The sequence below is a fragment of the Doryrhamphus excisus genome, chromosome 11, assembly GCF_030265055.1.
Source record: "Doryrhamphus excisus isolate RoL2022-K1 chromosome 11, RoL_Dexc_1.0, whole genome shotgun sequence".
NCBI classification, from domain to species: domain Eukaryota; kingdom Metazoa; phylum Chordata; class Actinopteri; order Syngnathiformes; family Syngnathidae; genus Doryrhamphus; species Doryrhamphus excisus.
In genome coordinates this window covers 11,261,281-11,283,099 of record NC_080476.1, presented here as the reverse complement: position 1 = coordinate 11,283,099, position 21,819 = coordinate 11,261,281, and the positions used below count along the sequence as shown (strand labels likewise).

Here is a 21,819-nt window from a genome sequence, read left to right as displayed (position 1 = left end):
TCTTTAAAAAAACAACAGCAAAAATGTAATAATAATAAATAATAATAAAGATAATAATAAAAGGGATAATAAAGTACATATATTAAGAAAAAAGTTATATTCTAACAAGGAAATTTGAGCAGTTTTATAAGAATAAATTAAGTGAAAATATTATAGCAATACTGTTAAATTAGTTATTGTTTTGCATAATAAAATTATAAATTATAAAATATTTTCTTCGAAAATATTGCCCTCAAAGTCTATTGTTTAAAGCCACGAGGTCATACGTTCGATGACAAAGAACATCACATAGGAAGCGGTCACTCTCGTTGTGACGTCACAAGACAGCCATTGGCTGTACGTTGAGGACGCATAAAAAACGTCGCGTCTGATTGGTTGCTTTACTCATAATATATAACGGACTGTGCGCATATCCTGTCCTTTCCCTTCTTCCGTCGTCTAGGAGAAGCAACCTCTCCAGTTCCACACCTCGACCTTGTAAAATTAATACGATTCACCGCTTCGGTAAGTCACGGATTTGACTTGAATTCAAGGGAATGATAGTTTAGTAATGCTCCACGATACTGCTTGTAGTTTTTGTTCTCCTTCTATGTCGAGTATGCTTATATAAATCCCGATATATTGTCTTATACTTGTGTGTTAATTCAGTTATAGAGGGCTGGATATATGTACAGTTTAAGGCAAGCTAGCAGTATCACAATGTTTAATATAAAAATGACCGAATGAGCAATGAATAGCGGGGTGGGGTAGAGGGGGTGATTCGCGGCATAGAACATTCTGGAGACATGGAACATTCTCGAACGGAACAGAGCGAACGACTCACTTCCGTTTTTTCCAGTAGCGGAAATTGAGCAAAAGTATACATTTTTGCTTCGTACGATTAGGGAAAAGGGTTGTTTAAATGTTTTTTTTAATTACACGGGTACTTTTACCGTTCAGCACAAGATAAGACATTATCTACACGTTCCGCAATAGCGCCATGCTAATCGTGGACAGGGCTTTAGCGGCCTGGTCACCATTTTGTTATTGGTTCTCATTGTGGCTGTGGGATGAAACTTGGCCTAATTCTCTAAACGATTGAATTGGGTACTTAATCGTTTAAAAATGCTTTTTAAGTTAGAGAAGGGCAACCAGAAATGGGAACATTAATAAGCTTGTGTAATGTTTTAAAAACCAAGAAAATCGTCTTTTCCTGGTGAACTCCCCTGTTTAATAGTTTTATATATATTTTAACTTGGCAAAAAACTGCTGGAGCAGCAAAGCTTCTGGTCCATTTGGCAACACTTGGTCAACAATGGTGCAATATGGCCTTGTGCCAGTCAGGCCTTCACATTAAAAGCATGCCCGTGAGTCAGAATTTCCCTCTTCCCCTTTTCGATTTTAGTTGTAGCGCATTTCCCTTAATTTACAATTCAAATTTTGCAAATCATGATTCCTAATCCTTTCTTTTGAAACTCAATGAAGGTGTAGATCTTTGAAATGATTTAATAATACACTTTGCACTTATTTTACAGGAACACCACAAGGGATCAAAACATGTCTAAAGGACCAGCAGTTGGCATTGATCTTGGGACCACCTACTCCTGTGTTGGTGTCTTTCAACACGGGAAGGTTGAAATCATTGCCAATGACCAGGGCAACAGAACAACACCAAGCTATGTGGCCTTCACAGATACCGAGAGGCTGATTGGTGATGCAGCTAAGAACCAGGTTGCAATGAATCCTACCAATACAGTCTTTGGTAAGTATGCGCCAGTACTTTAATGATTGCAAGGAGTAATGGCGATTATAGAACTGACACCCCCAACCTCCATTTCCTCATTACAGATGCCAAGCGATTGATTGGCCGTAGGTTTGATGACTCTGTTGTACAGTCTGACATGAAACACTGGCCGTTTATTGTGGTTGATGACAACACCCGCCCAAAGGTCCAAGTTGAATACAAGGGTGAAACAAAGTCCTTCTACCCAGAGGAGATCTCTTCAATGGTGCTGACAAAGATGAAGGAGATTGCTGAAGCTTATCTTGGAAAAGTAAGGTCTTGTATGATGTGACAATATACGTTATGTTGGAGTTGAAGCTCATGATATATTTTTTGCCCTCTCCAGTCTGTCCACAATGCTGTAATTACTGTACCTGCCTACTTCAATGACTCCCAGCGTCAGGCCACAAAAGATGCCGGTACCATCTCTGGTCTTAATGTTTTGCGTATTATCAATGAACCAACTGCAGCTGCTATTGCATATGGCTTGGACAAAAAAGTAAGTTATTTGACACTGGCTTGTTAATGTCCTATGGTGGGTTATCTCTCATTGTCCAATGTGGTTGTTTTCAGGTTGGAGCAGAGAGGAACGTGCTTATCTTTGACCTTGGTGGCGGCACCTTTGACGTGTCCATTTTGACCATTGAAGATGGAATCTTTGAGGTCAAGTCGACCGCCGGAGACACTCACCTTGGCGGAGAAGATTTCGACAACCGCATGGTCAACCACTTCATTGCCGAGTTCAAGCGCAAGTACAAGAAGGACATCAGTGACAACAAGAGAGCTGTCCGTCGTCTCCGCACAGCGTGCGAGAGGGCGAAGCGCACCCTGTCTTCCAGCACTCAGGCCAGCATTGAAATTGACTCCCTGTACGAGGGAGTCGATTTCTACACCTCCATCACCCGAGCTCGCTTTGAGGAGCTCAACGCTGACCTCTTCCGTGGCACCTTAGACCCAGTGGAGAAATCTCTCCGCGATGCCAAAATGGACAAAGGGCTGATTCACGATATCGTCTTGGTTGGTGGCTCCACTCGCATCCCCAAGATCCAAAAGCTGCTCCAGGACTTTTTCAATGGCAAAGAGCTGAACAAGAGCATCAACCCAGATGAAGCTGTTGCTTATGGTGCTGGTAAGTATTCTCTTAAATGAGATTCACACTCCATTTTTGGGACTGTTTTTATAACTTTTTTTTGTTCACAGCTGTCCAGGCTGCCATCCTGTCGGGCGACAAGTCTGAGAATGTCCAGGACTTGCTGCTCCTAGATGTCACCCCTCTTTCTCTGGGCATCGAGACAGCGGGAGGAGTCATGACCGTCCTGATCAAGCGTAACACCACCATTCCTACCAAGCAGACTCAAACCTTCACCACTTACTCTGACAACCAGCCAGGTGTGCTCATTCAGGTCAGTAACTTTTTTTTAACATCCTTCCAAATTGCGCAGTGATGACGTTTATTCCAGCCATTCGTAGTTTCCACCAGAGGTTGCAAGACCAAAGATGGCTTTTGTCCTTCCTTGGATGTCTGAGCGACATTTTGACATCTTGTAAAAATGAAAGTCTCTCCTCTGCAAGCATGTTGATTGTGCTTTTCACCTCCAATAGGTATACGAAGGCGAACGTGCCATGACCAAAGACAATAACTTGTTGGGCAAGTTTGAGTTGACGGGCATCCCTCCAGCACCTCGTGGTGTGCCTCAGATTGAGGTGACATTCGATATTGATGCCAATGGCATCATGAATGTGTCTGCAGTCGACAAGAGCACTGGCAAGGAGAACAAGATCACTATCACAAACGACAAGGGTATGTATGGCTTGGATATATCGGGTACTTGCAGCCATGTTTGATTAAAGCACTGGCTTACATCATACTTTCTTCCTCTGCCTTTTTAAGGCCGTCTCAGTAAGGATGATATTGAGCGCATGGTTCGGGAAGCTGAGAAGTACAAGGAGGAGGATGATGTCCAGCGTGACAAGGTGTCTGCTAAGAATGGCCTGGAATCGTACGCGTTCAACATGAAGTCAACAGTGGATGATGAAAAGCTTGCTGGCAAAATTAGTGATGAAGACAAGAAAAATATTTTGGACAAATGCAACGAGGTTATCAGCTGGCTTGACAAGAACCAGGTAAGATTAAATTCTTCAATTGACATTTTAATGAGGATTTCAATGAGTAACATTTTTTTTTCCTCAGACCGCTGAGAAGGATGAATATGAGCACCAACAGAAGGAACTGGAGAAGGTGTGCAACCCCATCATCACCAAGCTGTACCAGAGTGCTGGTGGCATGCCCGGTGGTATGCCGGAAGGCATGCCAGGCGGATTCCCCGGTGCCGGTGGTGCCGCCCCTGGTGGTGGATCCTCTGGCCCAACCATCGAGGAAGTCGACTAAACATTCCATCACAAGCAAACTTGCTATGTTTAAGAAAAAAAGTAGCCCTCTTGTAGCACTATCATGCTAAAGAGTGTAATTGGATTGTTAAAATAGGGTTCAGGTTTGTTTCTTTGTTTGCAACATGAATGACTGAAGGGAGACGCTGTCTTTTTTTTTGATGTGCATGTTGATTTCGTTGATAATAAAACTTGTAACCCTCACTGGTGTTTTTCTGGACTCAATTATAAAATATATCAATATTTCTGTTGATGATTCTGATAAGTGAGACCTCAAACTACCATACTACATAAAACTGCAGGCTCTGTCCAGCAGTGCCAGACATTGTGGGTGTCAAATTGCATGCCGTGATTTGGCCTACCATACTGTAAAACTTTAATAACTTTTTAAAGCTATTAAACTTACTCAGTGGCATATTACTTTCAGAGGTGAGCAGTTGTGAAATAAATTCGTTCGATGTTAAGCAAATTTTATTTTGAAGGTCTGAATTACCGTCTACACTACAGGATGTGTTTAGGCGGTTTTGCCTAGCGGACCGGAAGTTGTGCCGAACCGGCGATGACGAAGATTTCTCAAGTCTTTAAAGTCCGACAATCTATTGAAACGGAAGGCCGCCGTGAGAGATTGACAAAATGCAGAAGTGAAAACTGGAGTTATGTTGACAGTTATGATTCCAACAACTACTGCTCAATCTACAAATCAAGGTCAAGGTGAAATTTACCGAGTTGGCGTTCAAAGCACCATTTTAGGCGTCTGTTTTTATGCGTCTGTTTCTATGGTTACAGTACCGTTGATGGCGACCAGGCTTGGGTGTTTCCGCATAATTGACGTCATGTGTGTCATCAGAGCGTATATGTTGATGTAGTTTTTAGTAGTTTTGCCACAGCGAAACATTTCATGTGTTGGGTTGAAAGCATCAATTAATTTGCTGTTCGGAAGAGTCGGTACGTATTACACTATATCATTGTTTCTAATGACCTTATTTTGGTTACGTACCAAACACGACGTATTCCATGCTTTAGATGATCTACGAGGAAATTAGATCACTTTCACGTTGTTTTAGGATACAATAGAATGGGCTCTGCTGTTAGCTAGTTGACATGAAATGGTGATGTGTGTTTTTATAAAGTTACTATCACTAATTTGCCATGAGGCACATAAAAAAAAATACATTTCCTCACAAAATCACTTATGAAGCCAGTGGCCTAGCATAGCTCAATGCATTTCATATGTAAATACAGTAGTACACAGTATATGGAATGTACTTTATTCATCATTTTAGGGAAATGGAGAATGAAGGTGTCATTCACCTTTGACCATGTCCATTGTGGTTTCCTATGGGGGGGTGGTCCATTAGTACAGAGTTTGGGGCCCGCTACTATGGGGCAGGGAACCTCAAACACAGGTATTCAATGTACTGTGGTTTGTCCTGTAAAATATCTTTTAATTTGTAGGTTTGACAGATCTCCTGAGGGGACACTGACTTTTAATCCAAACATGGATAACAAACTTCGACTTGCAGAAAAGTCTCCTTGTCAGAGACCAGCTGTTTTCACCAGTCAATGGGACTCTCTGGAATCCAACACAGAGAACCTGGCCCAGGAGAGCAAACAGGATCTTCAGATGCACATCGGTGAGTACATTCTCTCCGACATCTTCAAGGAAGAAGACTGGGGGGATGCAGTTGCAGATGATACGACTGAAAATGACCTGGTTGAAGTAGCAGCTCAATCCCACACCAGGATGGAACCTGGAATCGACACCCACAGAAGGTATGTCTGGAAGCTTTGTTATAATTTATGACACTTTGCATCATGTGACAGACTCCATCCAGCTCCATTAAATTGGCGGGAATGACGCTTTTTGATGTACACAGAACCTCATATTATATATCATATATAAAGAAAAATAACATTATTATTATTAGTAATAATAATAATAATAAATTTAATTTATAACGCACTTTACATCAAATGCATCAAATACCTTACTATGCATAATGTCCAAAAGAAGGTCTTACTATATATCATGTCCGAAAAAATACCTTACTATACATCATGTCCCAAAAAAATACCTTACTATACATCATGTCCAAAAAAATACCTTACTATACATCATGTCCAAAAAATACCTTACTATATACATCATGTCCAAAAAAATACCTTACTATACATCATGTCCAAAAAATACCTTACTGTATACATCATGTCCAAAAAATACCTTACTTGATACATCATGTCCAAAAAAATACCTTACTATACATCATGTCCAAAAAATACCTTACTATATATCATGTCCAAAAAATACCTTACTATATACATCATGTCCAAAAAATACCTGACTATACATCATGTCCGAAAAAATACCTTACTATACATTATGTCCGATAAAAAAATGCCTTACTATACATCATGTCCCAAAAAAATACCTTACTATACATCATGTCCAAAAAAATACCTTACTATACATCATGTCCAAAAAATACCTGACTATACATCATGTCCAAAAAATACCTTACTATACATCATGTCCAAAAAATACCTACTATATATCATGTCCAAAAAATACCTGACTATACATCATGTCCAAAAAAATACCTACTATACATCATGTCCAAAAAATACCTCACTATATACATCATGTCCAAAAAATACCTCACTATATACATCATGTCCAAAAAATACCTGACTATACATCATGTCCGAAAACAAAAGCCTTACTATACATCACGTCCAAATGAATAATCTCTAAGTGAAAAAAGATATTAGATAGCTATTATAGCAAATAGATTAAATGAGTGACATGCAATTCTCCACCCAAACGCTAGGGAGCAGTGTTTTCCTGAGGGTGAGCATCTGCCCTTGTTGACAAGCTGTTTAGTTTCATGTGTAGTAGTCCAATAATCCCTTGTTTATCATCAGAGTCTTTATTTATTTATTCCTACTATGTAGCTGGAGCTCATTAACATCTTTCAGACAAATTAATGTATGTTTTTGGCTTTTTTACAGCTGATTGCTCTTACCTATTTTGCTATTAAATTAATGAAAATGAGAAAACACCCTATAATCACCTTCTATTACCCAATGTGAATTTGATTTATATATCATTGTTGCTGGAACAGGAGCACAGCTCAGAACTTGTGTCTCCCTCACACACTGTTGGGTATAGTAAGAAAATAGAAAATTGTATTCACACGCATGCTGCCATTAACCCGTGGAGAATGATTCCCAGCAAGTGTTCATTCCCGGTCCCAAAGTATATTGTTTCAGAAGGAAATGACCATGACACATCCTCACAAAAGGTTCCATCTCATGGACCCGAGGCAGAGAGAGACATCATCATGTTCTCATACTCCTCTTTACCGAGTCCTCAAAGCAGATAAGCCCTTTCACACAATACGGCTGCATACTTTACAAACCCAATAGTCATTCCTCACCCAAGTGAAAAATTCCTATTTAAGCAGCTCCATTCATCTCCCTGCACCACATTTTCCACCTATTTGCTCAAAATATCGGATGAAAGTGAATACAGTGTGCAACCATTTTCTTTCATTGTCACTCCTAGAATTTTGCTCGATTTTTTTTCTTTTTTAATCCGGTCTTCTGTGCCCCCGCCTTGTGTTTTTTTCCATGACACCCAGCTGCATGTTATAATGCATTCTCTAACTAGTTTGAGTATGACTCATTAGTGAGACATCTCTTACCCTTTTAGCCTCAGTGAAAGCAACAGCCCTACACCTTGGACTCCCCCCCCCCCCCCCCCCACACACACACACACATACACACATCATGACGTTAGTGGGGAATTAGGCCCCCTTCGTCCTCCCGGTAAGGACAACAAAGGAGCTCACTGCTATTTATTTTAATGAGATCTTTTCATTGCCATCGAGCATTTTAGCCAGCAATTTGCCAGCCATTTCATAATCTGATTTCCATGCTAGTGCCTCTAAAATGCACTTTCATTTGCCAGTCAGAAGGTGAAAACACAGAAATGATCCATAAATACAGCCTTGTAATCCAATGAGCTGTTTCATTTTCAAAAGTTTTTTATGTGGCCTTGATTTGAGGACACTATCACTCTGATATTGATGTAATGAGCCGAGATGAAAACTGTCTCAGATATGGAAATCCATTAATGATGTTGACTGCCAACCAGGGACAAGGCAAAAGAGTGTTCTGTCCCTCCAATCAGTGACATTCAAAATCAACTTAGTGAGTTGCCGCTCGCTGCAATGCGGTCCGAACATTGCGTTGTCCAAAAAAAGGCCTTACAATACATCATGTCCAAAAAATACCTTACTATATATCATGTCCAAATAAAGGACTTACTATACTTCATGTCCAAAAAAGACCTTACTATATATCATGTCCGAAAAAAGGCCTTACTATATATCATGTCCGAAAAAAAGGCCTTACTTTATACCATGTACGAAAAATGCCTTACTATGCATCATGTCAGAAAAAAATACCTTACTATATATCATGTCCAAAAAAATACCTTACTATATATCATGTCCAAAAAAATACCTTACTATATATCATGTCCAAAAAAATACCTTACTATATATCATGTCCAAAAAAATACCTTACTCTATATCATGTCCAAAAAAATACCTTACTATATATCATGTCCAAAAAAAGGACTTACTATACATCCTGTCCCAAAAAAATACCTTACTATATACATCATGTCCAAAAAAAGGCCTTACTATATATCATGTCCGAAAAAAGGCCTAACTATACATCATGTCCGAAAAATGCCTTACTATGTATCATGTCCAAAAAAGGACTTACATCATATACGAAGGACTTACTATATATCATGTCCAAAAAATACCTTACTATACATTATGTCTGAAAAAAAGCCTTACGATACATCATGTCCAAAAACGTGCCTTACTGTACATTATGTCCAAAAAATGCTAAATATGCTTTACTATACATCATGTCCATAAAAATGCAAAAAAGCCTTATTATACATCATGTCAAAAACATCCCTTACTATACATTATGTCCAAAAAAATGCTAAATATGCCTTACTATACATCATGTCCACATAAATGCCAAAAAGCCTTACCATACATCATGTCCAGAAAAAAGCCTTACTATACGTCATGTAAAAAAAAAGCAAAAAAAAGGCATTACTGTACATTATGTCCAAATAATGCCTGACTGTACCTGGAACTGAGTACGATGCTAACTTGCTAATTGGGTCAAATGATGAAGTTTCATTAATGTTCATGTTAAAGGTTAAATAACTGTTAATGATGTTCATTTGAATCTGAAAAAAATTTGGTTTCTTAAGTTTTTCTTACTTATTTCTTTTATTCTTGATTTGTTTATTTATTTTTTCATCTTATTTTGTGTTAGAAAAATAAAAATTAAGATATTTGAGAACTCAGTACACTCAGTAAAGTTCGGATATATATGACCTGATCGTTCAGACTGCAGTCCAATGCTGGTCCAATTTTGGTATAAGTCGGATCTTATGTCTTAACTCCCACCGTCCACAGTAAGAAGAACACTAGGATGAAAGGAACCATTAATAAAACAATGGAAGCCAAAGCTCTAGCAACCTTTCCATGAAGTTATATCTATCTCCGTATAACATTTTCATTGTTCTTTCACCAACAGTCACCTGAAGGTCAATGATTCCAACTCCCAACTGTGCTGTGACCCCAACTGGAGGATGAACAAAAAAGGAGAGGCCGTCCTTTTTGAGAGTTTAAAGACCTCTACCCAGGAACATCACCACTTTCCCAGACAAAAATCTAGTCCGTTCCTAAGAGGATACAAATATATTACAGATACAAGCTCAGTGGCGGTGATGACTCCTCATATCGCCGCTAATCACTGTCAGCCATACCACCTACATTCCCAATACGACCCTGTTAGCGCAATAAAAACACAACACTATAACAAGGCTTTGTGTATGAGCTCATCTGATATTTCCACTAAAGCCGATGGAGACAACACTTCCAATAATCAGTTCAAAGACGCCATTCAGAACGGCTGTGATGCGGATGACATTACGGAGCATTCTATCGACTTGAAAGTATATCATACTGATAACCAACAGGAAGTTGGACGAGGATTCTTTCCAATATCGGTCACAACAGAAAGTCCCAAGACTCTCAGAAAGAAAAAGCAACGGAAACAAACAGGGGACCTTATACAACGTAACAAAATCACGTTGGGGCGAAGCGTATCTGGTCACGGATCCTACGTCAGCATGCATGCACTTAAACAGAAGACATCTCACGCCGTGAAAGAGGTATGTATAGTTTTTTTTTCTAATTGACCCCCACTAAAATGAAACATGTTGTAATTACACCAAATCACCACCAGGAGCTGCACTAGCACTATTGATTCCCAACTCTTTGAATGCAGCTTTTCCTCACAAATGACCTGAGAACAAAGACACAGTGAAAAAGATTATAGCATCTTTTGTGCTATTCCTGTATCAGGCAACTATTTTCTCGTTTATTTGTATCATCGCTATCTAAATAGCTTTACGGCAATGCCAGTCCTAATCATGTTTGCTCTAACACTCCCAGGAAAAAAATACAGTTGTTTTCATTTTTCCTCGTCCACCGCCATTTGAAGGGGGCCACATATTTGGCAATGCAGTGCTTATTATGACTTGATGTGTACAAGCAGAACATCAGAGACATGCTTTGGAATAGGCTCTCAGACATCGGTGCACCTGGCACAGTGGCATAATTGGTCTGGATAGCACACATTCATCATTTGTTGGGCCACAGGGCTGTTTTGCTGGCTATAATACCCTCAGCCTTGTTCACCCATCTGAGCCCCAGTCCTCCACAATGTCTCATATCATCACCATTTACATAGTCAAGAGCTGTTAGCTTTGTGCGGTGGTAAACAGAGCCAGAGCCTTTCCCTCTCTTGAACCCTTGGGTTTTGTCAATTTTACCCTGGATTTGCTCATTAGTTTTCAATTTCCAGACACGTATTAATAATAATTATCATTCCATTATTTCCCTCACACCCGGTCTATTTCCTATATACTGTATCTTAGTCGTAATAACAGCTCTGTGTATTGTACTAATGTATTTCTTGTTCTGGTAATTGTGTTTTAAAACAGTTTTCACCAAGTAGGAATTTAAAATAATATATGAATATAAACCTGGGGATATATCTTATATTTATCTGATATAAAAAAAAAATCCTGCTAAATGTTGTCACGCCTTGTAGGGGTTCCCAAGTGACAGTTTGGGTTTGAGTTTCCGGTCTGGGTTTTGGTTTCCTTTTTGCATGGTCTTATTTTGTCTGACTTCCCGTTTTGCCTTGTCTGCCTCCGTTGTCTTAGTCACCCACACCTGTCCCTAATTTGAGTGTCTATTTAGTTCAGGTGTGTGCGTCTCCCTGTGTGGGATTATTGTTAGTTTGTCCTTCTGCTACCTGAGTTGCCTTTTTCCTGCTGCCACATTTATAGCAAAAAATACATATTTTTACCTGCATTCGGTCCTGCTCTCTGCATCTTGGGGTCACACCGCAACACAGACATGCCGAAACGTGACAAATTGTTGTATTGTTGATTTGAAAATAAGTCATCATTTACAGTCACGTACAGTAGTTCTTCATACTTGGCAGTTCAAATTTCATAGTTTTACTCTATCATGGTTTTTCCATTATTATTAATTCATAAATCATACTGGTTTGTGGTCAAATATTAAATAAAATTGTGTATTTTTTTAAAATAACAATTTAAGCAAATTTAATGTATTATGTTCCCTAAATGGGCATTTTCAAGCATAAAAATGGCTAAAGGAACTTTGGATGAGACACATAGATGAGACAATAAATAGCCATTGCAGGAAGTACTGCACAGAACAGGAAGTAACAAGAACTGAGTCTATACTATGTCTTATTTATTTATGTCATGTCTTATAAATAATAAGACATGTGATTGGTCACACTACCAAACTATTTCCTGACTACTGCGAACAATACTTTCTAACATAGTCGATATAGAAGTTGCTAATAAATGAATAAAGTCTTTGGAGAGCTAATTGAAAAGTGTTGAGGAGCTACTGGCTGGAGACCCCTGATTTATACCATGTATGAACTCAAGAGTAGGCACCGTTGGTGCTCCTCCAACCTCGCCTGCCCGAGGAGGAGCACTCATTGTCGGACACACTTTGTCAGAGGCACCGCTGGTGCCATGGTGCTCAGAAGCCAAACTGCAGACAATGTTGGAACAATATTGGTAGTGTTTTTTTGCGGGATTTCCGTGTCCCAGACAGTGCGAGGTTGGAGCACTCATTGTCGGACACACTTTGTCAAGGGCACTGCTGGTGCCATGGTGCTCAGAAGCCGAACTGCAGACAATCTTGGAACAACATTGGTAGTGTTTTTTTGTGGGACTACTGTGTTCCAGACAGTGAGCACTGTGGTTCTGTGTCCAACATTAATGAACCTTTCCCGACGAGAGCACCCTGCTGGCTTCTGGCTTCAACAACAGTTTGGCAGATATTTCATGTTCATGTTCAAAAAACAGTCCTGTGTGAAATGCCCTTGATGGATGAAAATATGTTTCGTAAATATGTTTTGAGCTTGTTTCGTGAATGGAAGTAGACCCATAAGGAAGCCCGCTGCTCTGTGACATCACTAAAGAACAGCTTAGCAACGCCCTCTGAAACCGAGCGTTTTGAGCCATCTCAAACTTCTTTCAGGACTCATTATAATGAAACTTTGGCATTGTTTAACACAATAATACAACATTCTAACTACATTTATGGGTCAGAAAAGTGGAAAAAGCAAAATAGGTCGCCTTTAAATGCACAAAATTTTGTTGAAAAGAAAGCAGAAGATTTTCAAAGTAGCACAGTGACGGTAGCGGTTGCTCGAAGTCGTCACCAATCCGTCCATCCCTTCTCCTCTCTGACCCTCACTTCAAAGCCAGGGTAACATAATGTACAATCTTTTAATAGCTTTAGACCAAAAGCTCTTGGAAGTCCTTTGCCATTGTGTGCCCTACCTTGGTCTAAACACCCAATCAAGACGATCTGGGCTGCCTACAATAACAACTAAATGCAATTCAAGATCCACAGCCTCTTTGAAGTTGTATTTGCAACAAGATGATTTTTCTGGGGTACAGGAGGTAATACGGCCAGGTGCAATTGCCAGACTTTGTTGTGAGAACGCCTCATAGAATAGCAATTACGGGTCTCCCAATTTAGTAGAAAAGGTATTACACAAGTTACCATCCTCCAAATACAATTCAGGCAACATTATTTTCTCTATTTGATTGGGAGGGTTCTAATGGGTGTCCAAAAGAGATGTCATACGGCACAAGCACAAAGTGTCGGAAGCATATCAGTACACCAGGGATCTTCACTGATTATCTCGAGCTACATCAAAGTCTTGGTGATTTTTTTTTTCAAAACAAATCCCCGAATTTTGACCTTTTCACATTCATTCAAGTGGATACTTGGGTGGAGTGAGGTACCAACTGTTTTACGATTTTGTATACATGCTGTAACCATGTAGTAACAGATACATTCATGATAACATGTAATACATACAGTATTTTGTCGTACTTTGGTCATTTCTACGTGGGCGCTTTGAAAACTGAAATTCCATGAAGTAGAATTCAATATTAATACCGTAAATGGAATGCTTTGGTAGTTACAGCATAGAAAATCAGTTTTTTTTTAGATTAGAACCCTGTAGACATTAAGTAACACACCTGTAGTCAATGTTACGTTCCAGTTTTTCTTTGTTTACACCAAATTACGCAACTCTTAAGTGCAGGCTACAGGATCACTGCAAGAACACAAGGGTTGCCGCTTGAAGTATAGCATACTACCGAGCTAACTAGTAAGCCTCCAGTTTATTCTAAACTCAAGAAAAGGTTTATAACAAGGTGGGGAAGAAAGGACAAAGTAGGAAGCCAAAAATTTACCACTTCCACACTGAACGTGAGCAGAAATTTATTCTTTTCATTCTTGTCACTTTATCATGTCTGACTGACAATTCTAAAGTTCAGTCATAACACCCAGTTTAATCAAGTTGCCTTCGTTTTGTGTCTTTTTGAAGCTTCATGAAACCGCAGAGGACCCGGAACTGAGACTGATCCAAAAAACCCATCAGTTGAAGGTCTGTTTCTTAGGTCTTGTTTATATGTACGAACCACATTTTTACAGTTGATGGAAATACGGTGATTAAAAGTGTTACCAATGTAACCCTAGGTCACCCATTTCACTGAAGGAAGTAAGACACAGGGGAATATGGAACCTTGCTACAGAAGCATGGAGAAAAGTCCTGAATGGTAAAGATTATTCATTGTGTTTCATATATGAACCAAATATTTTATTGTTATGCATACATTGATACATCGGATTTCATGATTCATTCAAAAAGTCATAGAAAAACTGATGCGTATGAAAACTGAAGCACTTTTTCCAATAACAAGTAATGTACACCATCATTCCATGAAAGAAATGCTAACAGAAAACACATTTTATAGAGAATAATTATGGTTTTACATAATTGATAAATGAACATTTAACATCCATTTTACCTTTACTGAAGTCTCTTCAATTGATTCGACTAGTTTGTTCAGCGCAAAAACTGGGGCAACATTATTGTTCTGAATCATACGAAAAGTGAGACGTATATTTACGAGATATTTACACAGAAAGACACGTACCTTGGAATTCTACCGATGTTCCCAGCATTGAGAGGCTATACTCCTTGGAATCCTACCAATGTTGCCAGCATTGGGAGGCTATACTCCTTGGAATCCTACCAATGTTCGCAGCATTGGGAGGCTATACTACTTGTAATCCTACCAATGTTCCCAGCATTGGGAGGCTTTTCTCCTTGGAATCCTACCAATGTTCCCATCATTGGGAGGCTATACTACTTGTAATCCTACCAATGTTCCCATCATTGGGAGGCTATACTCCTTGGAATCCTACCAATGTTCGCAGCATTGGGAGGCTTTTCTCCTTGGAATCCTACCAATGTTCCCATCATTGGGAGGCTATACTACTTGTAATCCTACCAATGTTCCCATCATTGGGAGGCTATACTCCTTGGAATCCTACCAATGTTCCCAGCATTGGGAGGCTATACTCCTTGGGATCCTACCAATGTTTCCAGCATTGGGAGGCTTTTCTCCTTGGAATCCTACCAATGTTCCCATCATTGGGAGGCTATACTACTTGTAATCCTACCAATGTTCCCATCAATGGAATCCTACCAATGTTCCCAGCATTGGGAGGCTCTTTTTTCATTCTACACTTGATCAAACTTACTTAAGATTGTCAGATCAAAACACAATGGCTGCTTCAGACTTCCAAACGTGATATCAGCGTCCACTTCGCTACTACAATGCACTACTTCCTGAATCTGCACTCTACGCATCGTGGGATCCGTAGTTCTTTGTGCCATAAATGATTAAACTGCAGTGTTCAAACAGTACACAAAATTACGACCTTACTCTCATAATATTTCAACTTTATTCTCAGTGTACCATTTGTTTCATTTCGATGTGACCTGGAGAGTACTTCATTTTATTAGATCTGCCATTTATCAAACTTCAATTCTGTGTTCCAGCGCAGCTTCCTCAAAATGTCAATTCTGTGTGACGGACAATGAACAGAGATGGTGTCAAGAGGACTTATTTGTTAAGCAAAGTTTAGAAAACATCCCCACGACGCCGTCAAGTACTTCACACAGCACAGGTGCCGATACGAAGCTGCCTCCTATTAAGTCAAAGCTGTGCCCCGGCCATATTGCGAAGACAACTGACACCATCCATAGTCACAGCTTTGATGGTTACTTGGCAGAGATGGGTCATCAGACCAGGACAAAACCTAATTACAAGGTTTGTTTATGCTTCAGTACAACAACATATATTTCTCAGCCACTTTTTGAGTGTTAAGCTGCTGTGTGATGATTTTTGCCAAAATAGTTCACACCTCTGATAACCTCCGATGTTGTTTTCACTTTGAAAATAAACCGTTCAAAGTGTCCATGGTGCAAGAAAAGATACTTCTCATGAAACACTTCAATCGGATGGACCCAACCCATGAAAGCCTGCTAAATGTGATTAAGTGCTTACATTTGTTTTCAACCAAGCACATTCTCATAGTCCCGTTGTGGTGCCATTACTTCTATACTTCTCCCCCCTTTGGTCACCCCTGCGCACCCGCAACCATGTTAGCTATCATGTCTGATGAGATTACAGGCTCAATTTGTAAAGTATTTATGAACATTTAATTGGCAGACTCTAAATTGTCCAGACTGTTGTGTGAATTCCTCTCAGCCTATTTGGTGATGTTGCCTGTCACTTATTATAATGGTCAACATAGTTGGTATGAATACAATTGAATTGAAAGTTTTAAGGTGGTTAACAATATTGCCAATAACATTTTGAACTCTTTCTTCCCTGCTGTCAGGCATACAGCTTGAACGAATACAAACAGCTGAAGCTAGATGTGACACTGCAAGGACTGGGTCCTGATTACACGGCGGTCAAAAAGATAGTAAGTACTCAAAATAATTATCGCTGAAAATAAAATAAAGCATCAGGTCCATATAAAGCACTGTGGTTAACACATGAATCCTCCATGATGATTTTTTAAAAAATTTTCACTGTTGTACATCTTATTGGTTTTAGTCGTCGCTGTAGTTCTGCAGAGAAATCCAACACTGCGATTCTTTGCTATCCACTTGGAAAGAACATTCGTCAGCCTGGTGGTGTCAGACCTGCTCACACAACGAGTTTTCTCCAGTTTAGTTAGGCCAAGAATTTTGCTATTTCTCGCTAATTTGCTAATGTCTTTGCCAATAACATTAGCCGTGGCCTATCACTCCACCTTATCAATGGTGCTGTTGAGGAAATGTCAGTTTCCCATTCATTGGAACATCAACTCATATGCTCCACCATTTTCACAACTCTCCACTCCTCACCTTGCCCTCCTAAATACAATTCAAGCTAATCAGCTTATGCTAAACAAACCCAAACACAATGAAACAGATGTTATCAAAAGGCAACTTGCACATAGAAACTATAAAGTTAAAGATTAAATACTAGGAAACCAGTTAACTTACTCTGACTCTAACTTAGTGGTTGGCAATTATTTTCTGTCATTTTTCCCATCACTAATTACAATGCTTTAAACATTTTTTTTTACATGCAATAATTTTAGGACGAATTTTCTTTCCATATTTAAAGGCTTAAATGTGCATTTGCTGATGACCTTAACCCCAAAACTATACAAATTTGCTAAAATAGCTATGTTGTGTGATATGAAATGATGGTTGTTTTGTGCCTACACCCTAATACCACGAGTGTAGTACCTTCACCGACGCTGTTTTCAGTTCCTCATTCAAAGGCCCCATGCTATTCCACAGATAAAATTACATTTACAAAGCAAATGAGCGTACCTCTAAGAAGTTAAGTGCTCTTTGCTTCAATATATTTTTTGTTAATTCCCTGTCGTACAATGTGAGCATGTTTGAGTAATTTACTCTAAATTGAGTCCTGCGCCTCCCAGGGCCAAGCCTCTTAGTGAATGATATGTGTAATTGTTGATAGGTCCGATGAATGGCTTACTGGGTTTGGTTTTGTTGGGTTGCGTGGAGAGGCTCTGCAGACAGGATACACAAAGAGAAAGACGTTAAGAGAGAAATGTCTCTTTTCATGAACTCTCTTTTTTTGTAATCTGTCAGTCTCTTCCATTCTCTTATGCGATTCCTTCCCATCCTTTGACCATCGCTAGGCGGACAAGATGAAACAACAGAAGCTGTATTCAAATGGGGTCCGTGAGAGGAACAAAAACATAAGTAAAATACCATTTATAATGGCTAAGGACCCCGTGGGCAAAGACAAGAAGGTTCCCAGGATTAAGGTGGGTATCAGTTTGCATGCATGCATGTGTGTGTGTGTGTGTGCTCTCTGAATATGTGATAGTACAAATACACTGTTTACATTTCAGAATTGATTACAAATTGTTAATTAGGATTCACATTAAAAAAAATCGGGCTGCACGGTGTTCGAGTGGTTAGCACGCAGGCCACACAGCTAGGAGACCCAAGTTTGATTGTGGGTTTTCTCACGGTACTCCGGTTTCCTCCCACATTCCAAAAACATACTAAGTTAATTAGCGACTCCAAATTGTCCATAGGTATGAATGTGAGTGTGAATGGTTGTTTGTCTATATGTGCCCTGTGATTGGCTGGCGACCAGTCCAGGGTGTACCCCGCCTCTTGGCCGAAGACAGCTGGGGTAGGCTCCAGTAGAAAATGAATGAATGAATGAATGAAAAAAATCAGAGAGAATTGTGGAGAGTCATCCCTCTCCACAATTTTGGGGCTTATTCACTCAATTTTTCAAAAATATGTTTATTAATAAATAGTATTTAGTGTTTGACTTCAGACTATATTAGTAAAAAAAACAACAAAAAAAAACATGTGAAAATATATTGCATTCTACTACGTTACACGTCTACACGCTGTGTGTATACTAGTGGACCCGCCTCCACCCACTGAGACAAAGACACTGTATGACTGACAAACATCATCATGAATGCAACCCACCTTTGAATCCTTAGTGTATTCCAGCAGTATTCAATTCTAAGCTCTCCCACATGATGAGACAAAGCTAGTTTAGAGTCTAAGAAAGTACGTTTCGGTAAACAAAATGCTGGTTAAATCTGCAAATTTGGTAATATCGAACACACCTGTTGCTTTTTCCACCGGGCTAATACATGGCTATACAGTATCTCTCTTTATCACTCTTAGGCTTTGGAGTACGCTAAGACCATTGCCAAGCCCCGCCTTCAGCCACAGCCCAAATCAGGTCACAAACAACAGTCAGCAGGCTCCACTGGACACGCCCCTTGCTTAGGGGGCTGGGACATTTCACAGATGACCACAGTGGATCTTCTTATGAAACGCCACCAGGAAGAAAAGGATGCAATCTTCAGAAAAGTGAATGTGACTTGAGGATCATCTGCGAATCGTCTTTATATTTGTTCTCTGAGGTGGTAATTTAAGTGTTTTTTACGTTTTTTTAAAAGTGTTTTTACACGCTGTGTGTATACTGGTGGACCCGCCTCCACCCACTGAGACAAAGACACTGTTTTTAATCTCTTTCTGATTTTATAAGCTTTATCATCCTACAAAGACATGATCAGTCCATCATCATAAGCTCAGAAAATGTAGTTTATCACTTCAATTTATTTTGATTGCGTTAAATATGGATTGATCCCCTGTTCTCAAGTTCTTATGAGTCACTCACTGAAGTGAATCAGGAACTCGATGAGCTTGTGAATCGTTCAGTTTGTCAATTCTGTGATGCTGAGGCAGAAAAGAGCCTATTTGAGGCTGATTTTCCATTGCATACTGTATTTATACAAATACATTTAAGATTACGGCTGTAGCAATTAATAAACGATTAATCAATGATCAATTAATCATACTCTGATTTCAGAGTCTCAACAATGAATGTTTTAAAATCCCCTTAGTAAGATATCAAAAAATGGACCTCATGTCTTTGTAACTTACAAAAAAAAACCGGGAGGGATCAAATAATTATTGCCCCCATACATACGGTAGGAGAGGATGATAAGATATGGAATATTTTTGGGGTCACTCTGCAGGAAGACTCCAAAGTCGCGTGTCAGAAACTGAAATAAAACTAAAATAAAAAAGATGCACAATAACGATGCGCACAATATTATTAATTAAATTGACGTTCAAAGTTAAATAAATCTGAATCAAATCAGACCATTATGTATTATTTATATTCAAATTAAGCATAATAATTAACCAAAACTATTCATTAGATATCAAGCACCGTGTCGCTTGTTTTTTTCGAGGAGATGTTCACTAGCGTTTCGCCTACTTTTGTGGAAGTAGCTCTTAATTTAGCCGGTCCGGTGAGCTTCCCACACAGTGGGAATGAAAGGATCATAACTACACAGAACACTTAACATGGTCATGGTGGCGGATGAAAAGATCACACCCGAGGACTCAAACAGGGCAACTACTAATACGGCGTAGAATGATAAATAACTCACTTGGACTCATTCAAAATTATATTGATTTATAATTACATAAATTAGTGTTGCATTTATGTTGAATGTATTTGATTCAATATATTAAGTGAAATAAACATGACGACAGAATCATTTATTACAATTCAAACCAATAGATTTATGTTGTATCATACATGGGAAAAATAATAATTGTTATTTTTATTTATATAATGTGCTCTATGTGATTATTACTGTTTTGAAACTTGCATTAGCTCAGTTGAGGTTACACACTAGTATGTAAACATTGTGTTATTATCTTCTACAGTACATCTTTTTCTTTCTAAATTGTTTCATTAAATGTCTCTGTTAATTAAATTGATCATTATTGGGCAAGAATTTTCAATTTCATTTTCATGCAAAACAAGGTCATCAATGCTAATCCATGCTAATGAATAATATATCCACTCATGCTTTTGATGCTAATACAATGAGTGGTCTGTTAATGAATGACATCAGTGATCATCTACCTGTGTTTACAATATCATGCTCCTGTCTTTTCAACAGATTCGAACCCTCAGCCACCAGATGGTGCGTTTGAGGGTTCGGCTCAAGTTAACTAATTACAATGATACGGCAGTAACAAATTAACATCCTGTATAGATTCACATATACACAACGTTTATATTTATGGGTGGGATCTGCCTATAGTGTCCCAACTCTAAAAGAATCACCATTCATAACACATTCATCAAGACACTGGACAAATTTGTTAGGTGCACTCTTTGCTTGTGCAATAAAAAAAATATTTTTTTAAATAAAAAAAAATAGTGAAACATAAATGTAAAAATTCTGGTAAATGTAAAAATTTTTTTTTAACAGTTGTAAAAAAATATTTGTTATACACTACTATATTTGTTTACACTATTTTGTATAAGATTAACTAGCAAACTCTATAATATCAAGATATTCTGTGTGTCAACTATCAATTTCTGCTTGAAAACCAGATCGTCACACTACCACCACCATATTTTACTGATTAAAGAGCTTTGCCAACTTGCTGGAATTACATCGTATTTTTGAGTGTTCGGCTCAAGTTAACTAATTACAATGATACGGCAGGAACTAATTAACATCCTGTATAGATTCACATATACACAACATTTATATTTATGGGTGGGATCTGCCTATAGTGTCCCAACTCTAAAAGAATCACCATTCATAACACATTCATCAAGGCACTGGACAAATTTGTTCGGTGCACTCTTTGATCCTGCAATTTTTGTGTCTTACAGCAACTATTGTGCTTTCAAGGACCCTGAACAAATTGTGAAATTTCAACACTTGGAGGAAAAAACTAGTGAAACAAAAAAACATAAATGTAAAAATTCTTGGCTTTTTTTTAACAGTGGTAAAAAAAAACATTTGTTATACACTACTATATTTGTTTACACGATTTTGTATAAGATTAACTAGCAAATTCTGTGTGTCAACTATCAATTTCTGCTTGAAAACCGTCCCTGATCATCACACTACCACCACCATATTTTACTGTTTGTATAATTTTTTTTTTTCAGTAGTGGTTTTCGTCTACTGTTTGTATAATTTTTTTTTTTCAGTAGTGGTTTTCGTCTTGGACCTGTGCCGTTTTTG

The 21,819-nt window shown here is 38.7% G+C and overlaps 2 protein-coding genes and 1 non-coding gene across 3 annotated transcripts; all 3 read left to right on the top strand.

Moving 5' to 3' along the window:
• The first annotated feature begins 337 nt into the window (after positions 1-337).
• Positions 338-4,354, top strand: hspa8 (heat shock protein 8). Its single transcript, XM_058086827.1, has 9 exons — positions 338-504; positions 1,515-1,741; positions 1,828-2,033; positions 2,109-2,261; positions 2,336-2,891; positions 2,963-3,165; positions 3,365-3,563; positions 3,654-3,886; positions 3,954-4,354. The coding sequence occupies exons 2-9, from the start codon at positions 1,537-1,539 to the stop codon at positions 4,149-4,151; spliced, it is 1,953 nt and encodes a 650-aa protein (XP_057942810.1). The 5' UTR covers positions 338-504; positions 1,515-1,536; the 3' UTR covers positions 4,152-4,354.
• Positions 3,199-3,292, top strand: LOC131138946 (small nucleolar RNA SNORD14). The gene has a single exon (XR_009132177.1). It is a non-coding gene; the product is annotated as a small nucleolar RNA SNORD14 (small nucleolar RNA).
• Positions 4,355-4,691: 337 nt separating the features above from the next.
• Positions 4,692-20,707, top strand: jhy (junctional cadherin complex regulator). The gene is made up of 9 exons (XM_058088085.1): positions 4,692-4,861; positions 5,606-5,923; positions 9,785-10,424; positions 14,216-14,275; positions 14,368-14,447; positions 15,740-16,010; positions 16,585-16,671; positions 17,911-18,039; positions 18,932-20,707. The coding sequence occupies exons 1-9, from the start codon at positions 4,710-4,712 to the stop codon at positions 19,133-19,135; spliced, it is 1,941 nt and encodes a 646-aa protein (XP_057944068.1). The 5' UTR covers positions 4,692-4,709; the 3' UTR covers positions 19,136-20,707.
• The last annotated feature ends 1,112 nt before the right edge of the window (positions 20,708-21,819 follow it).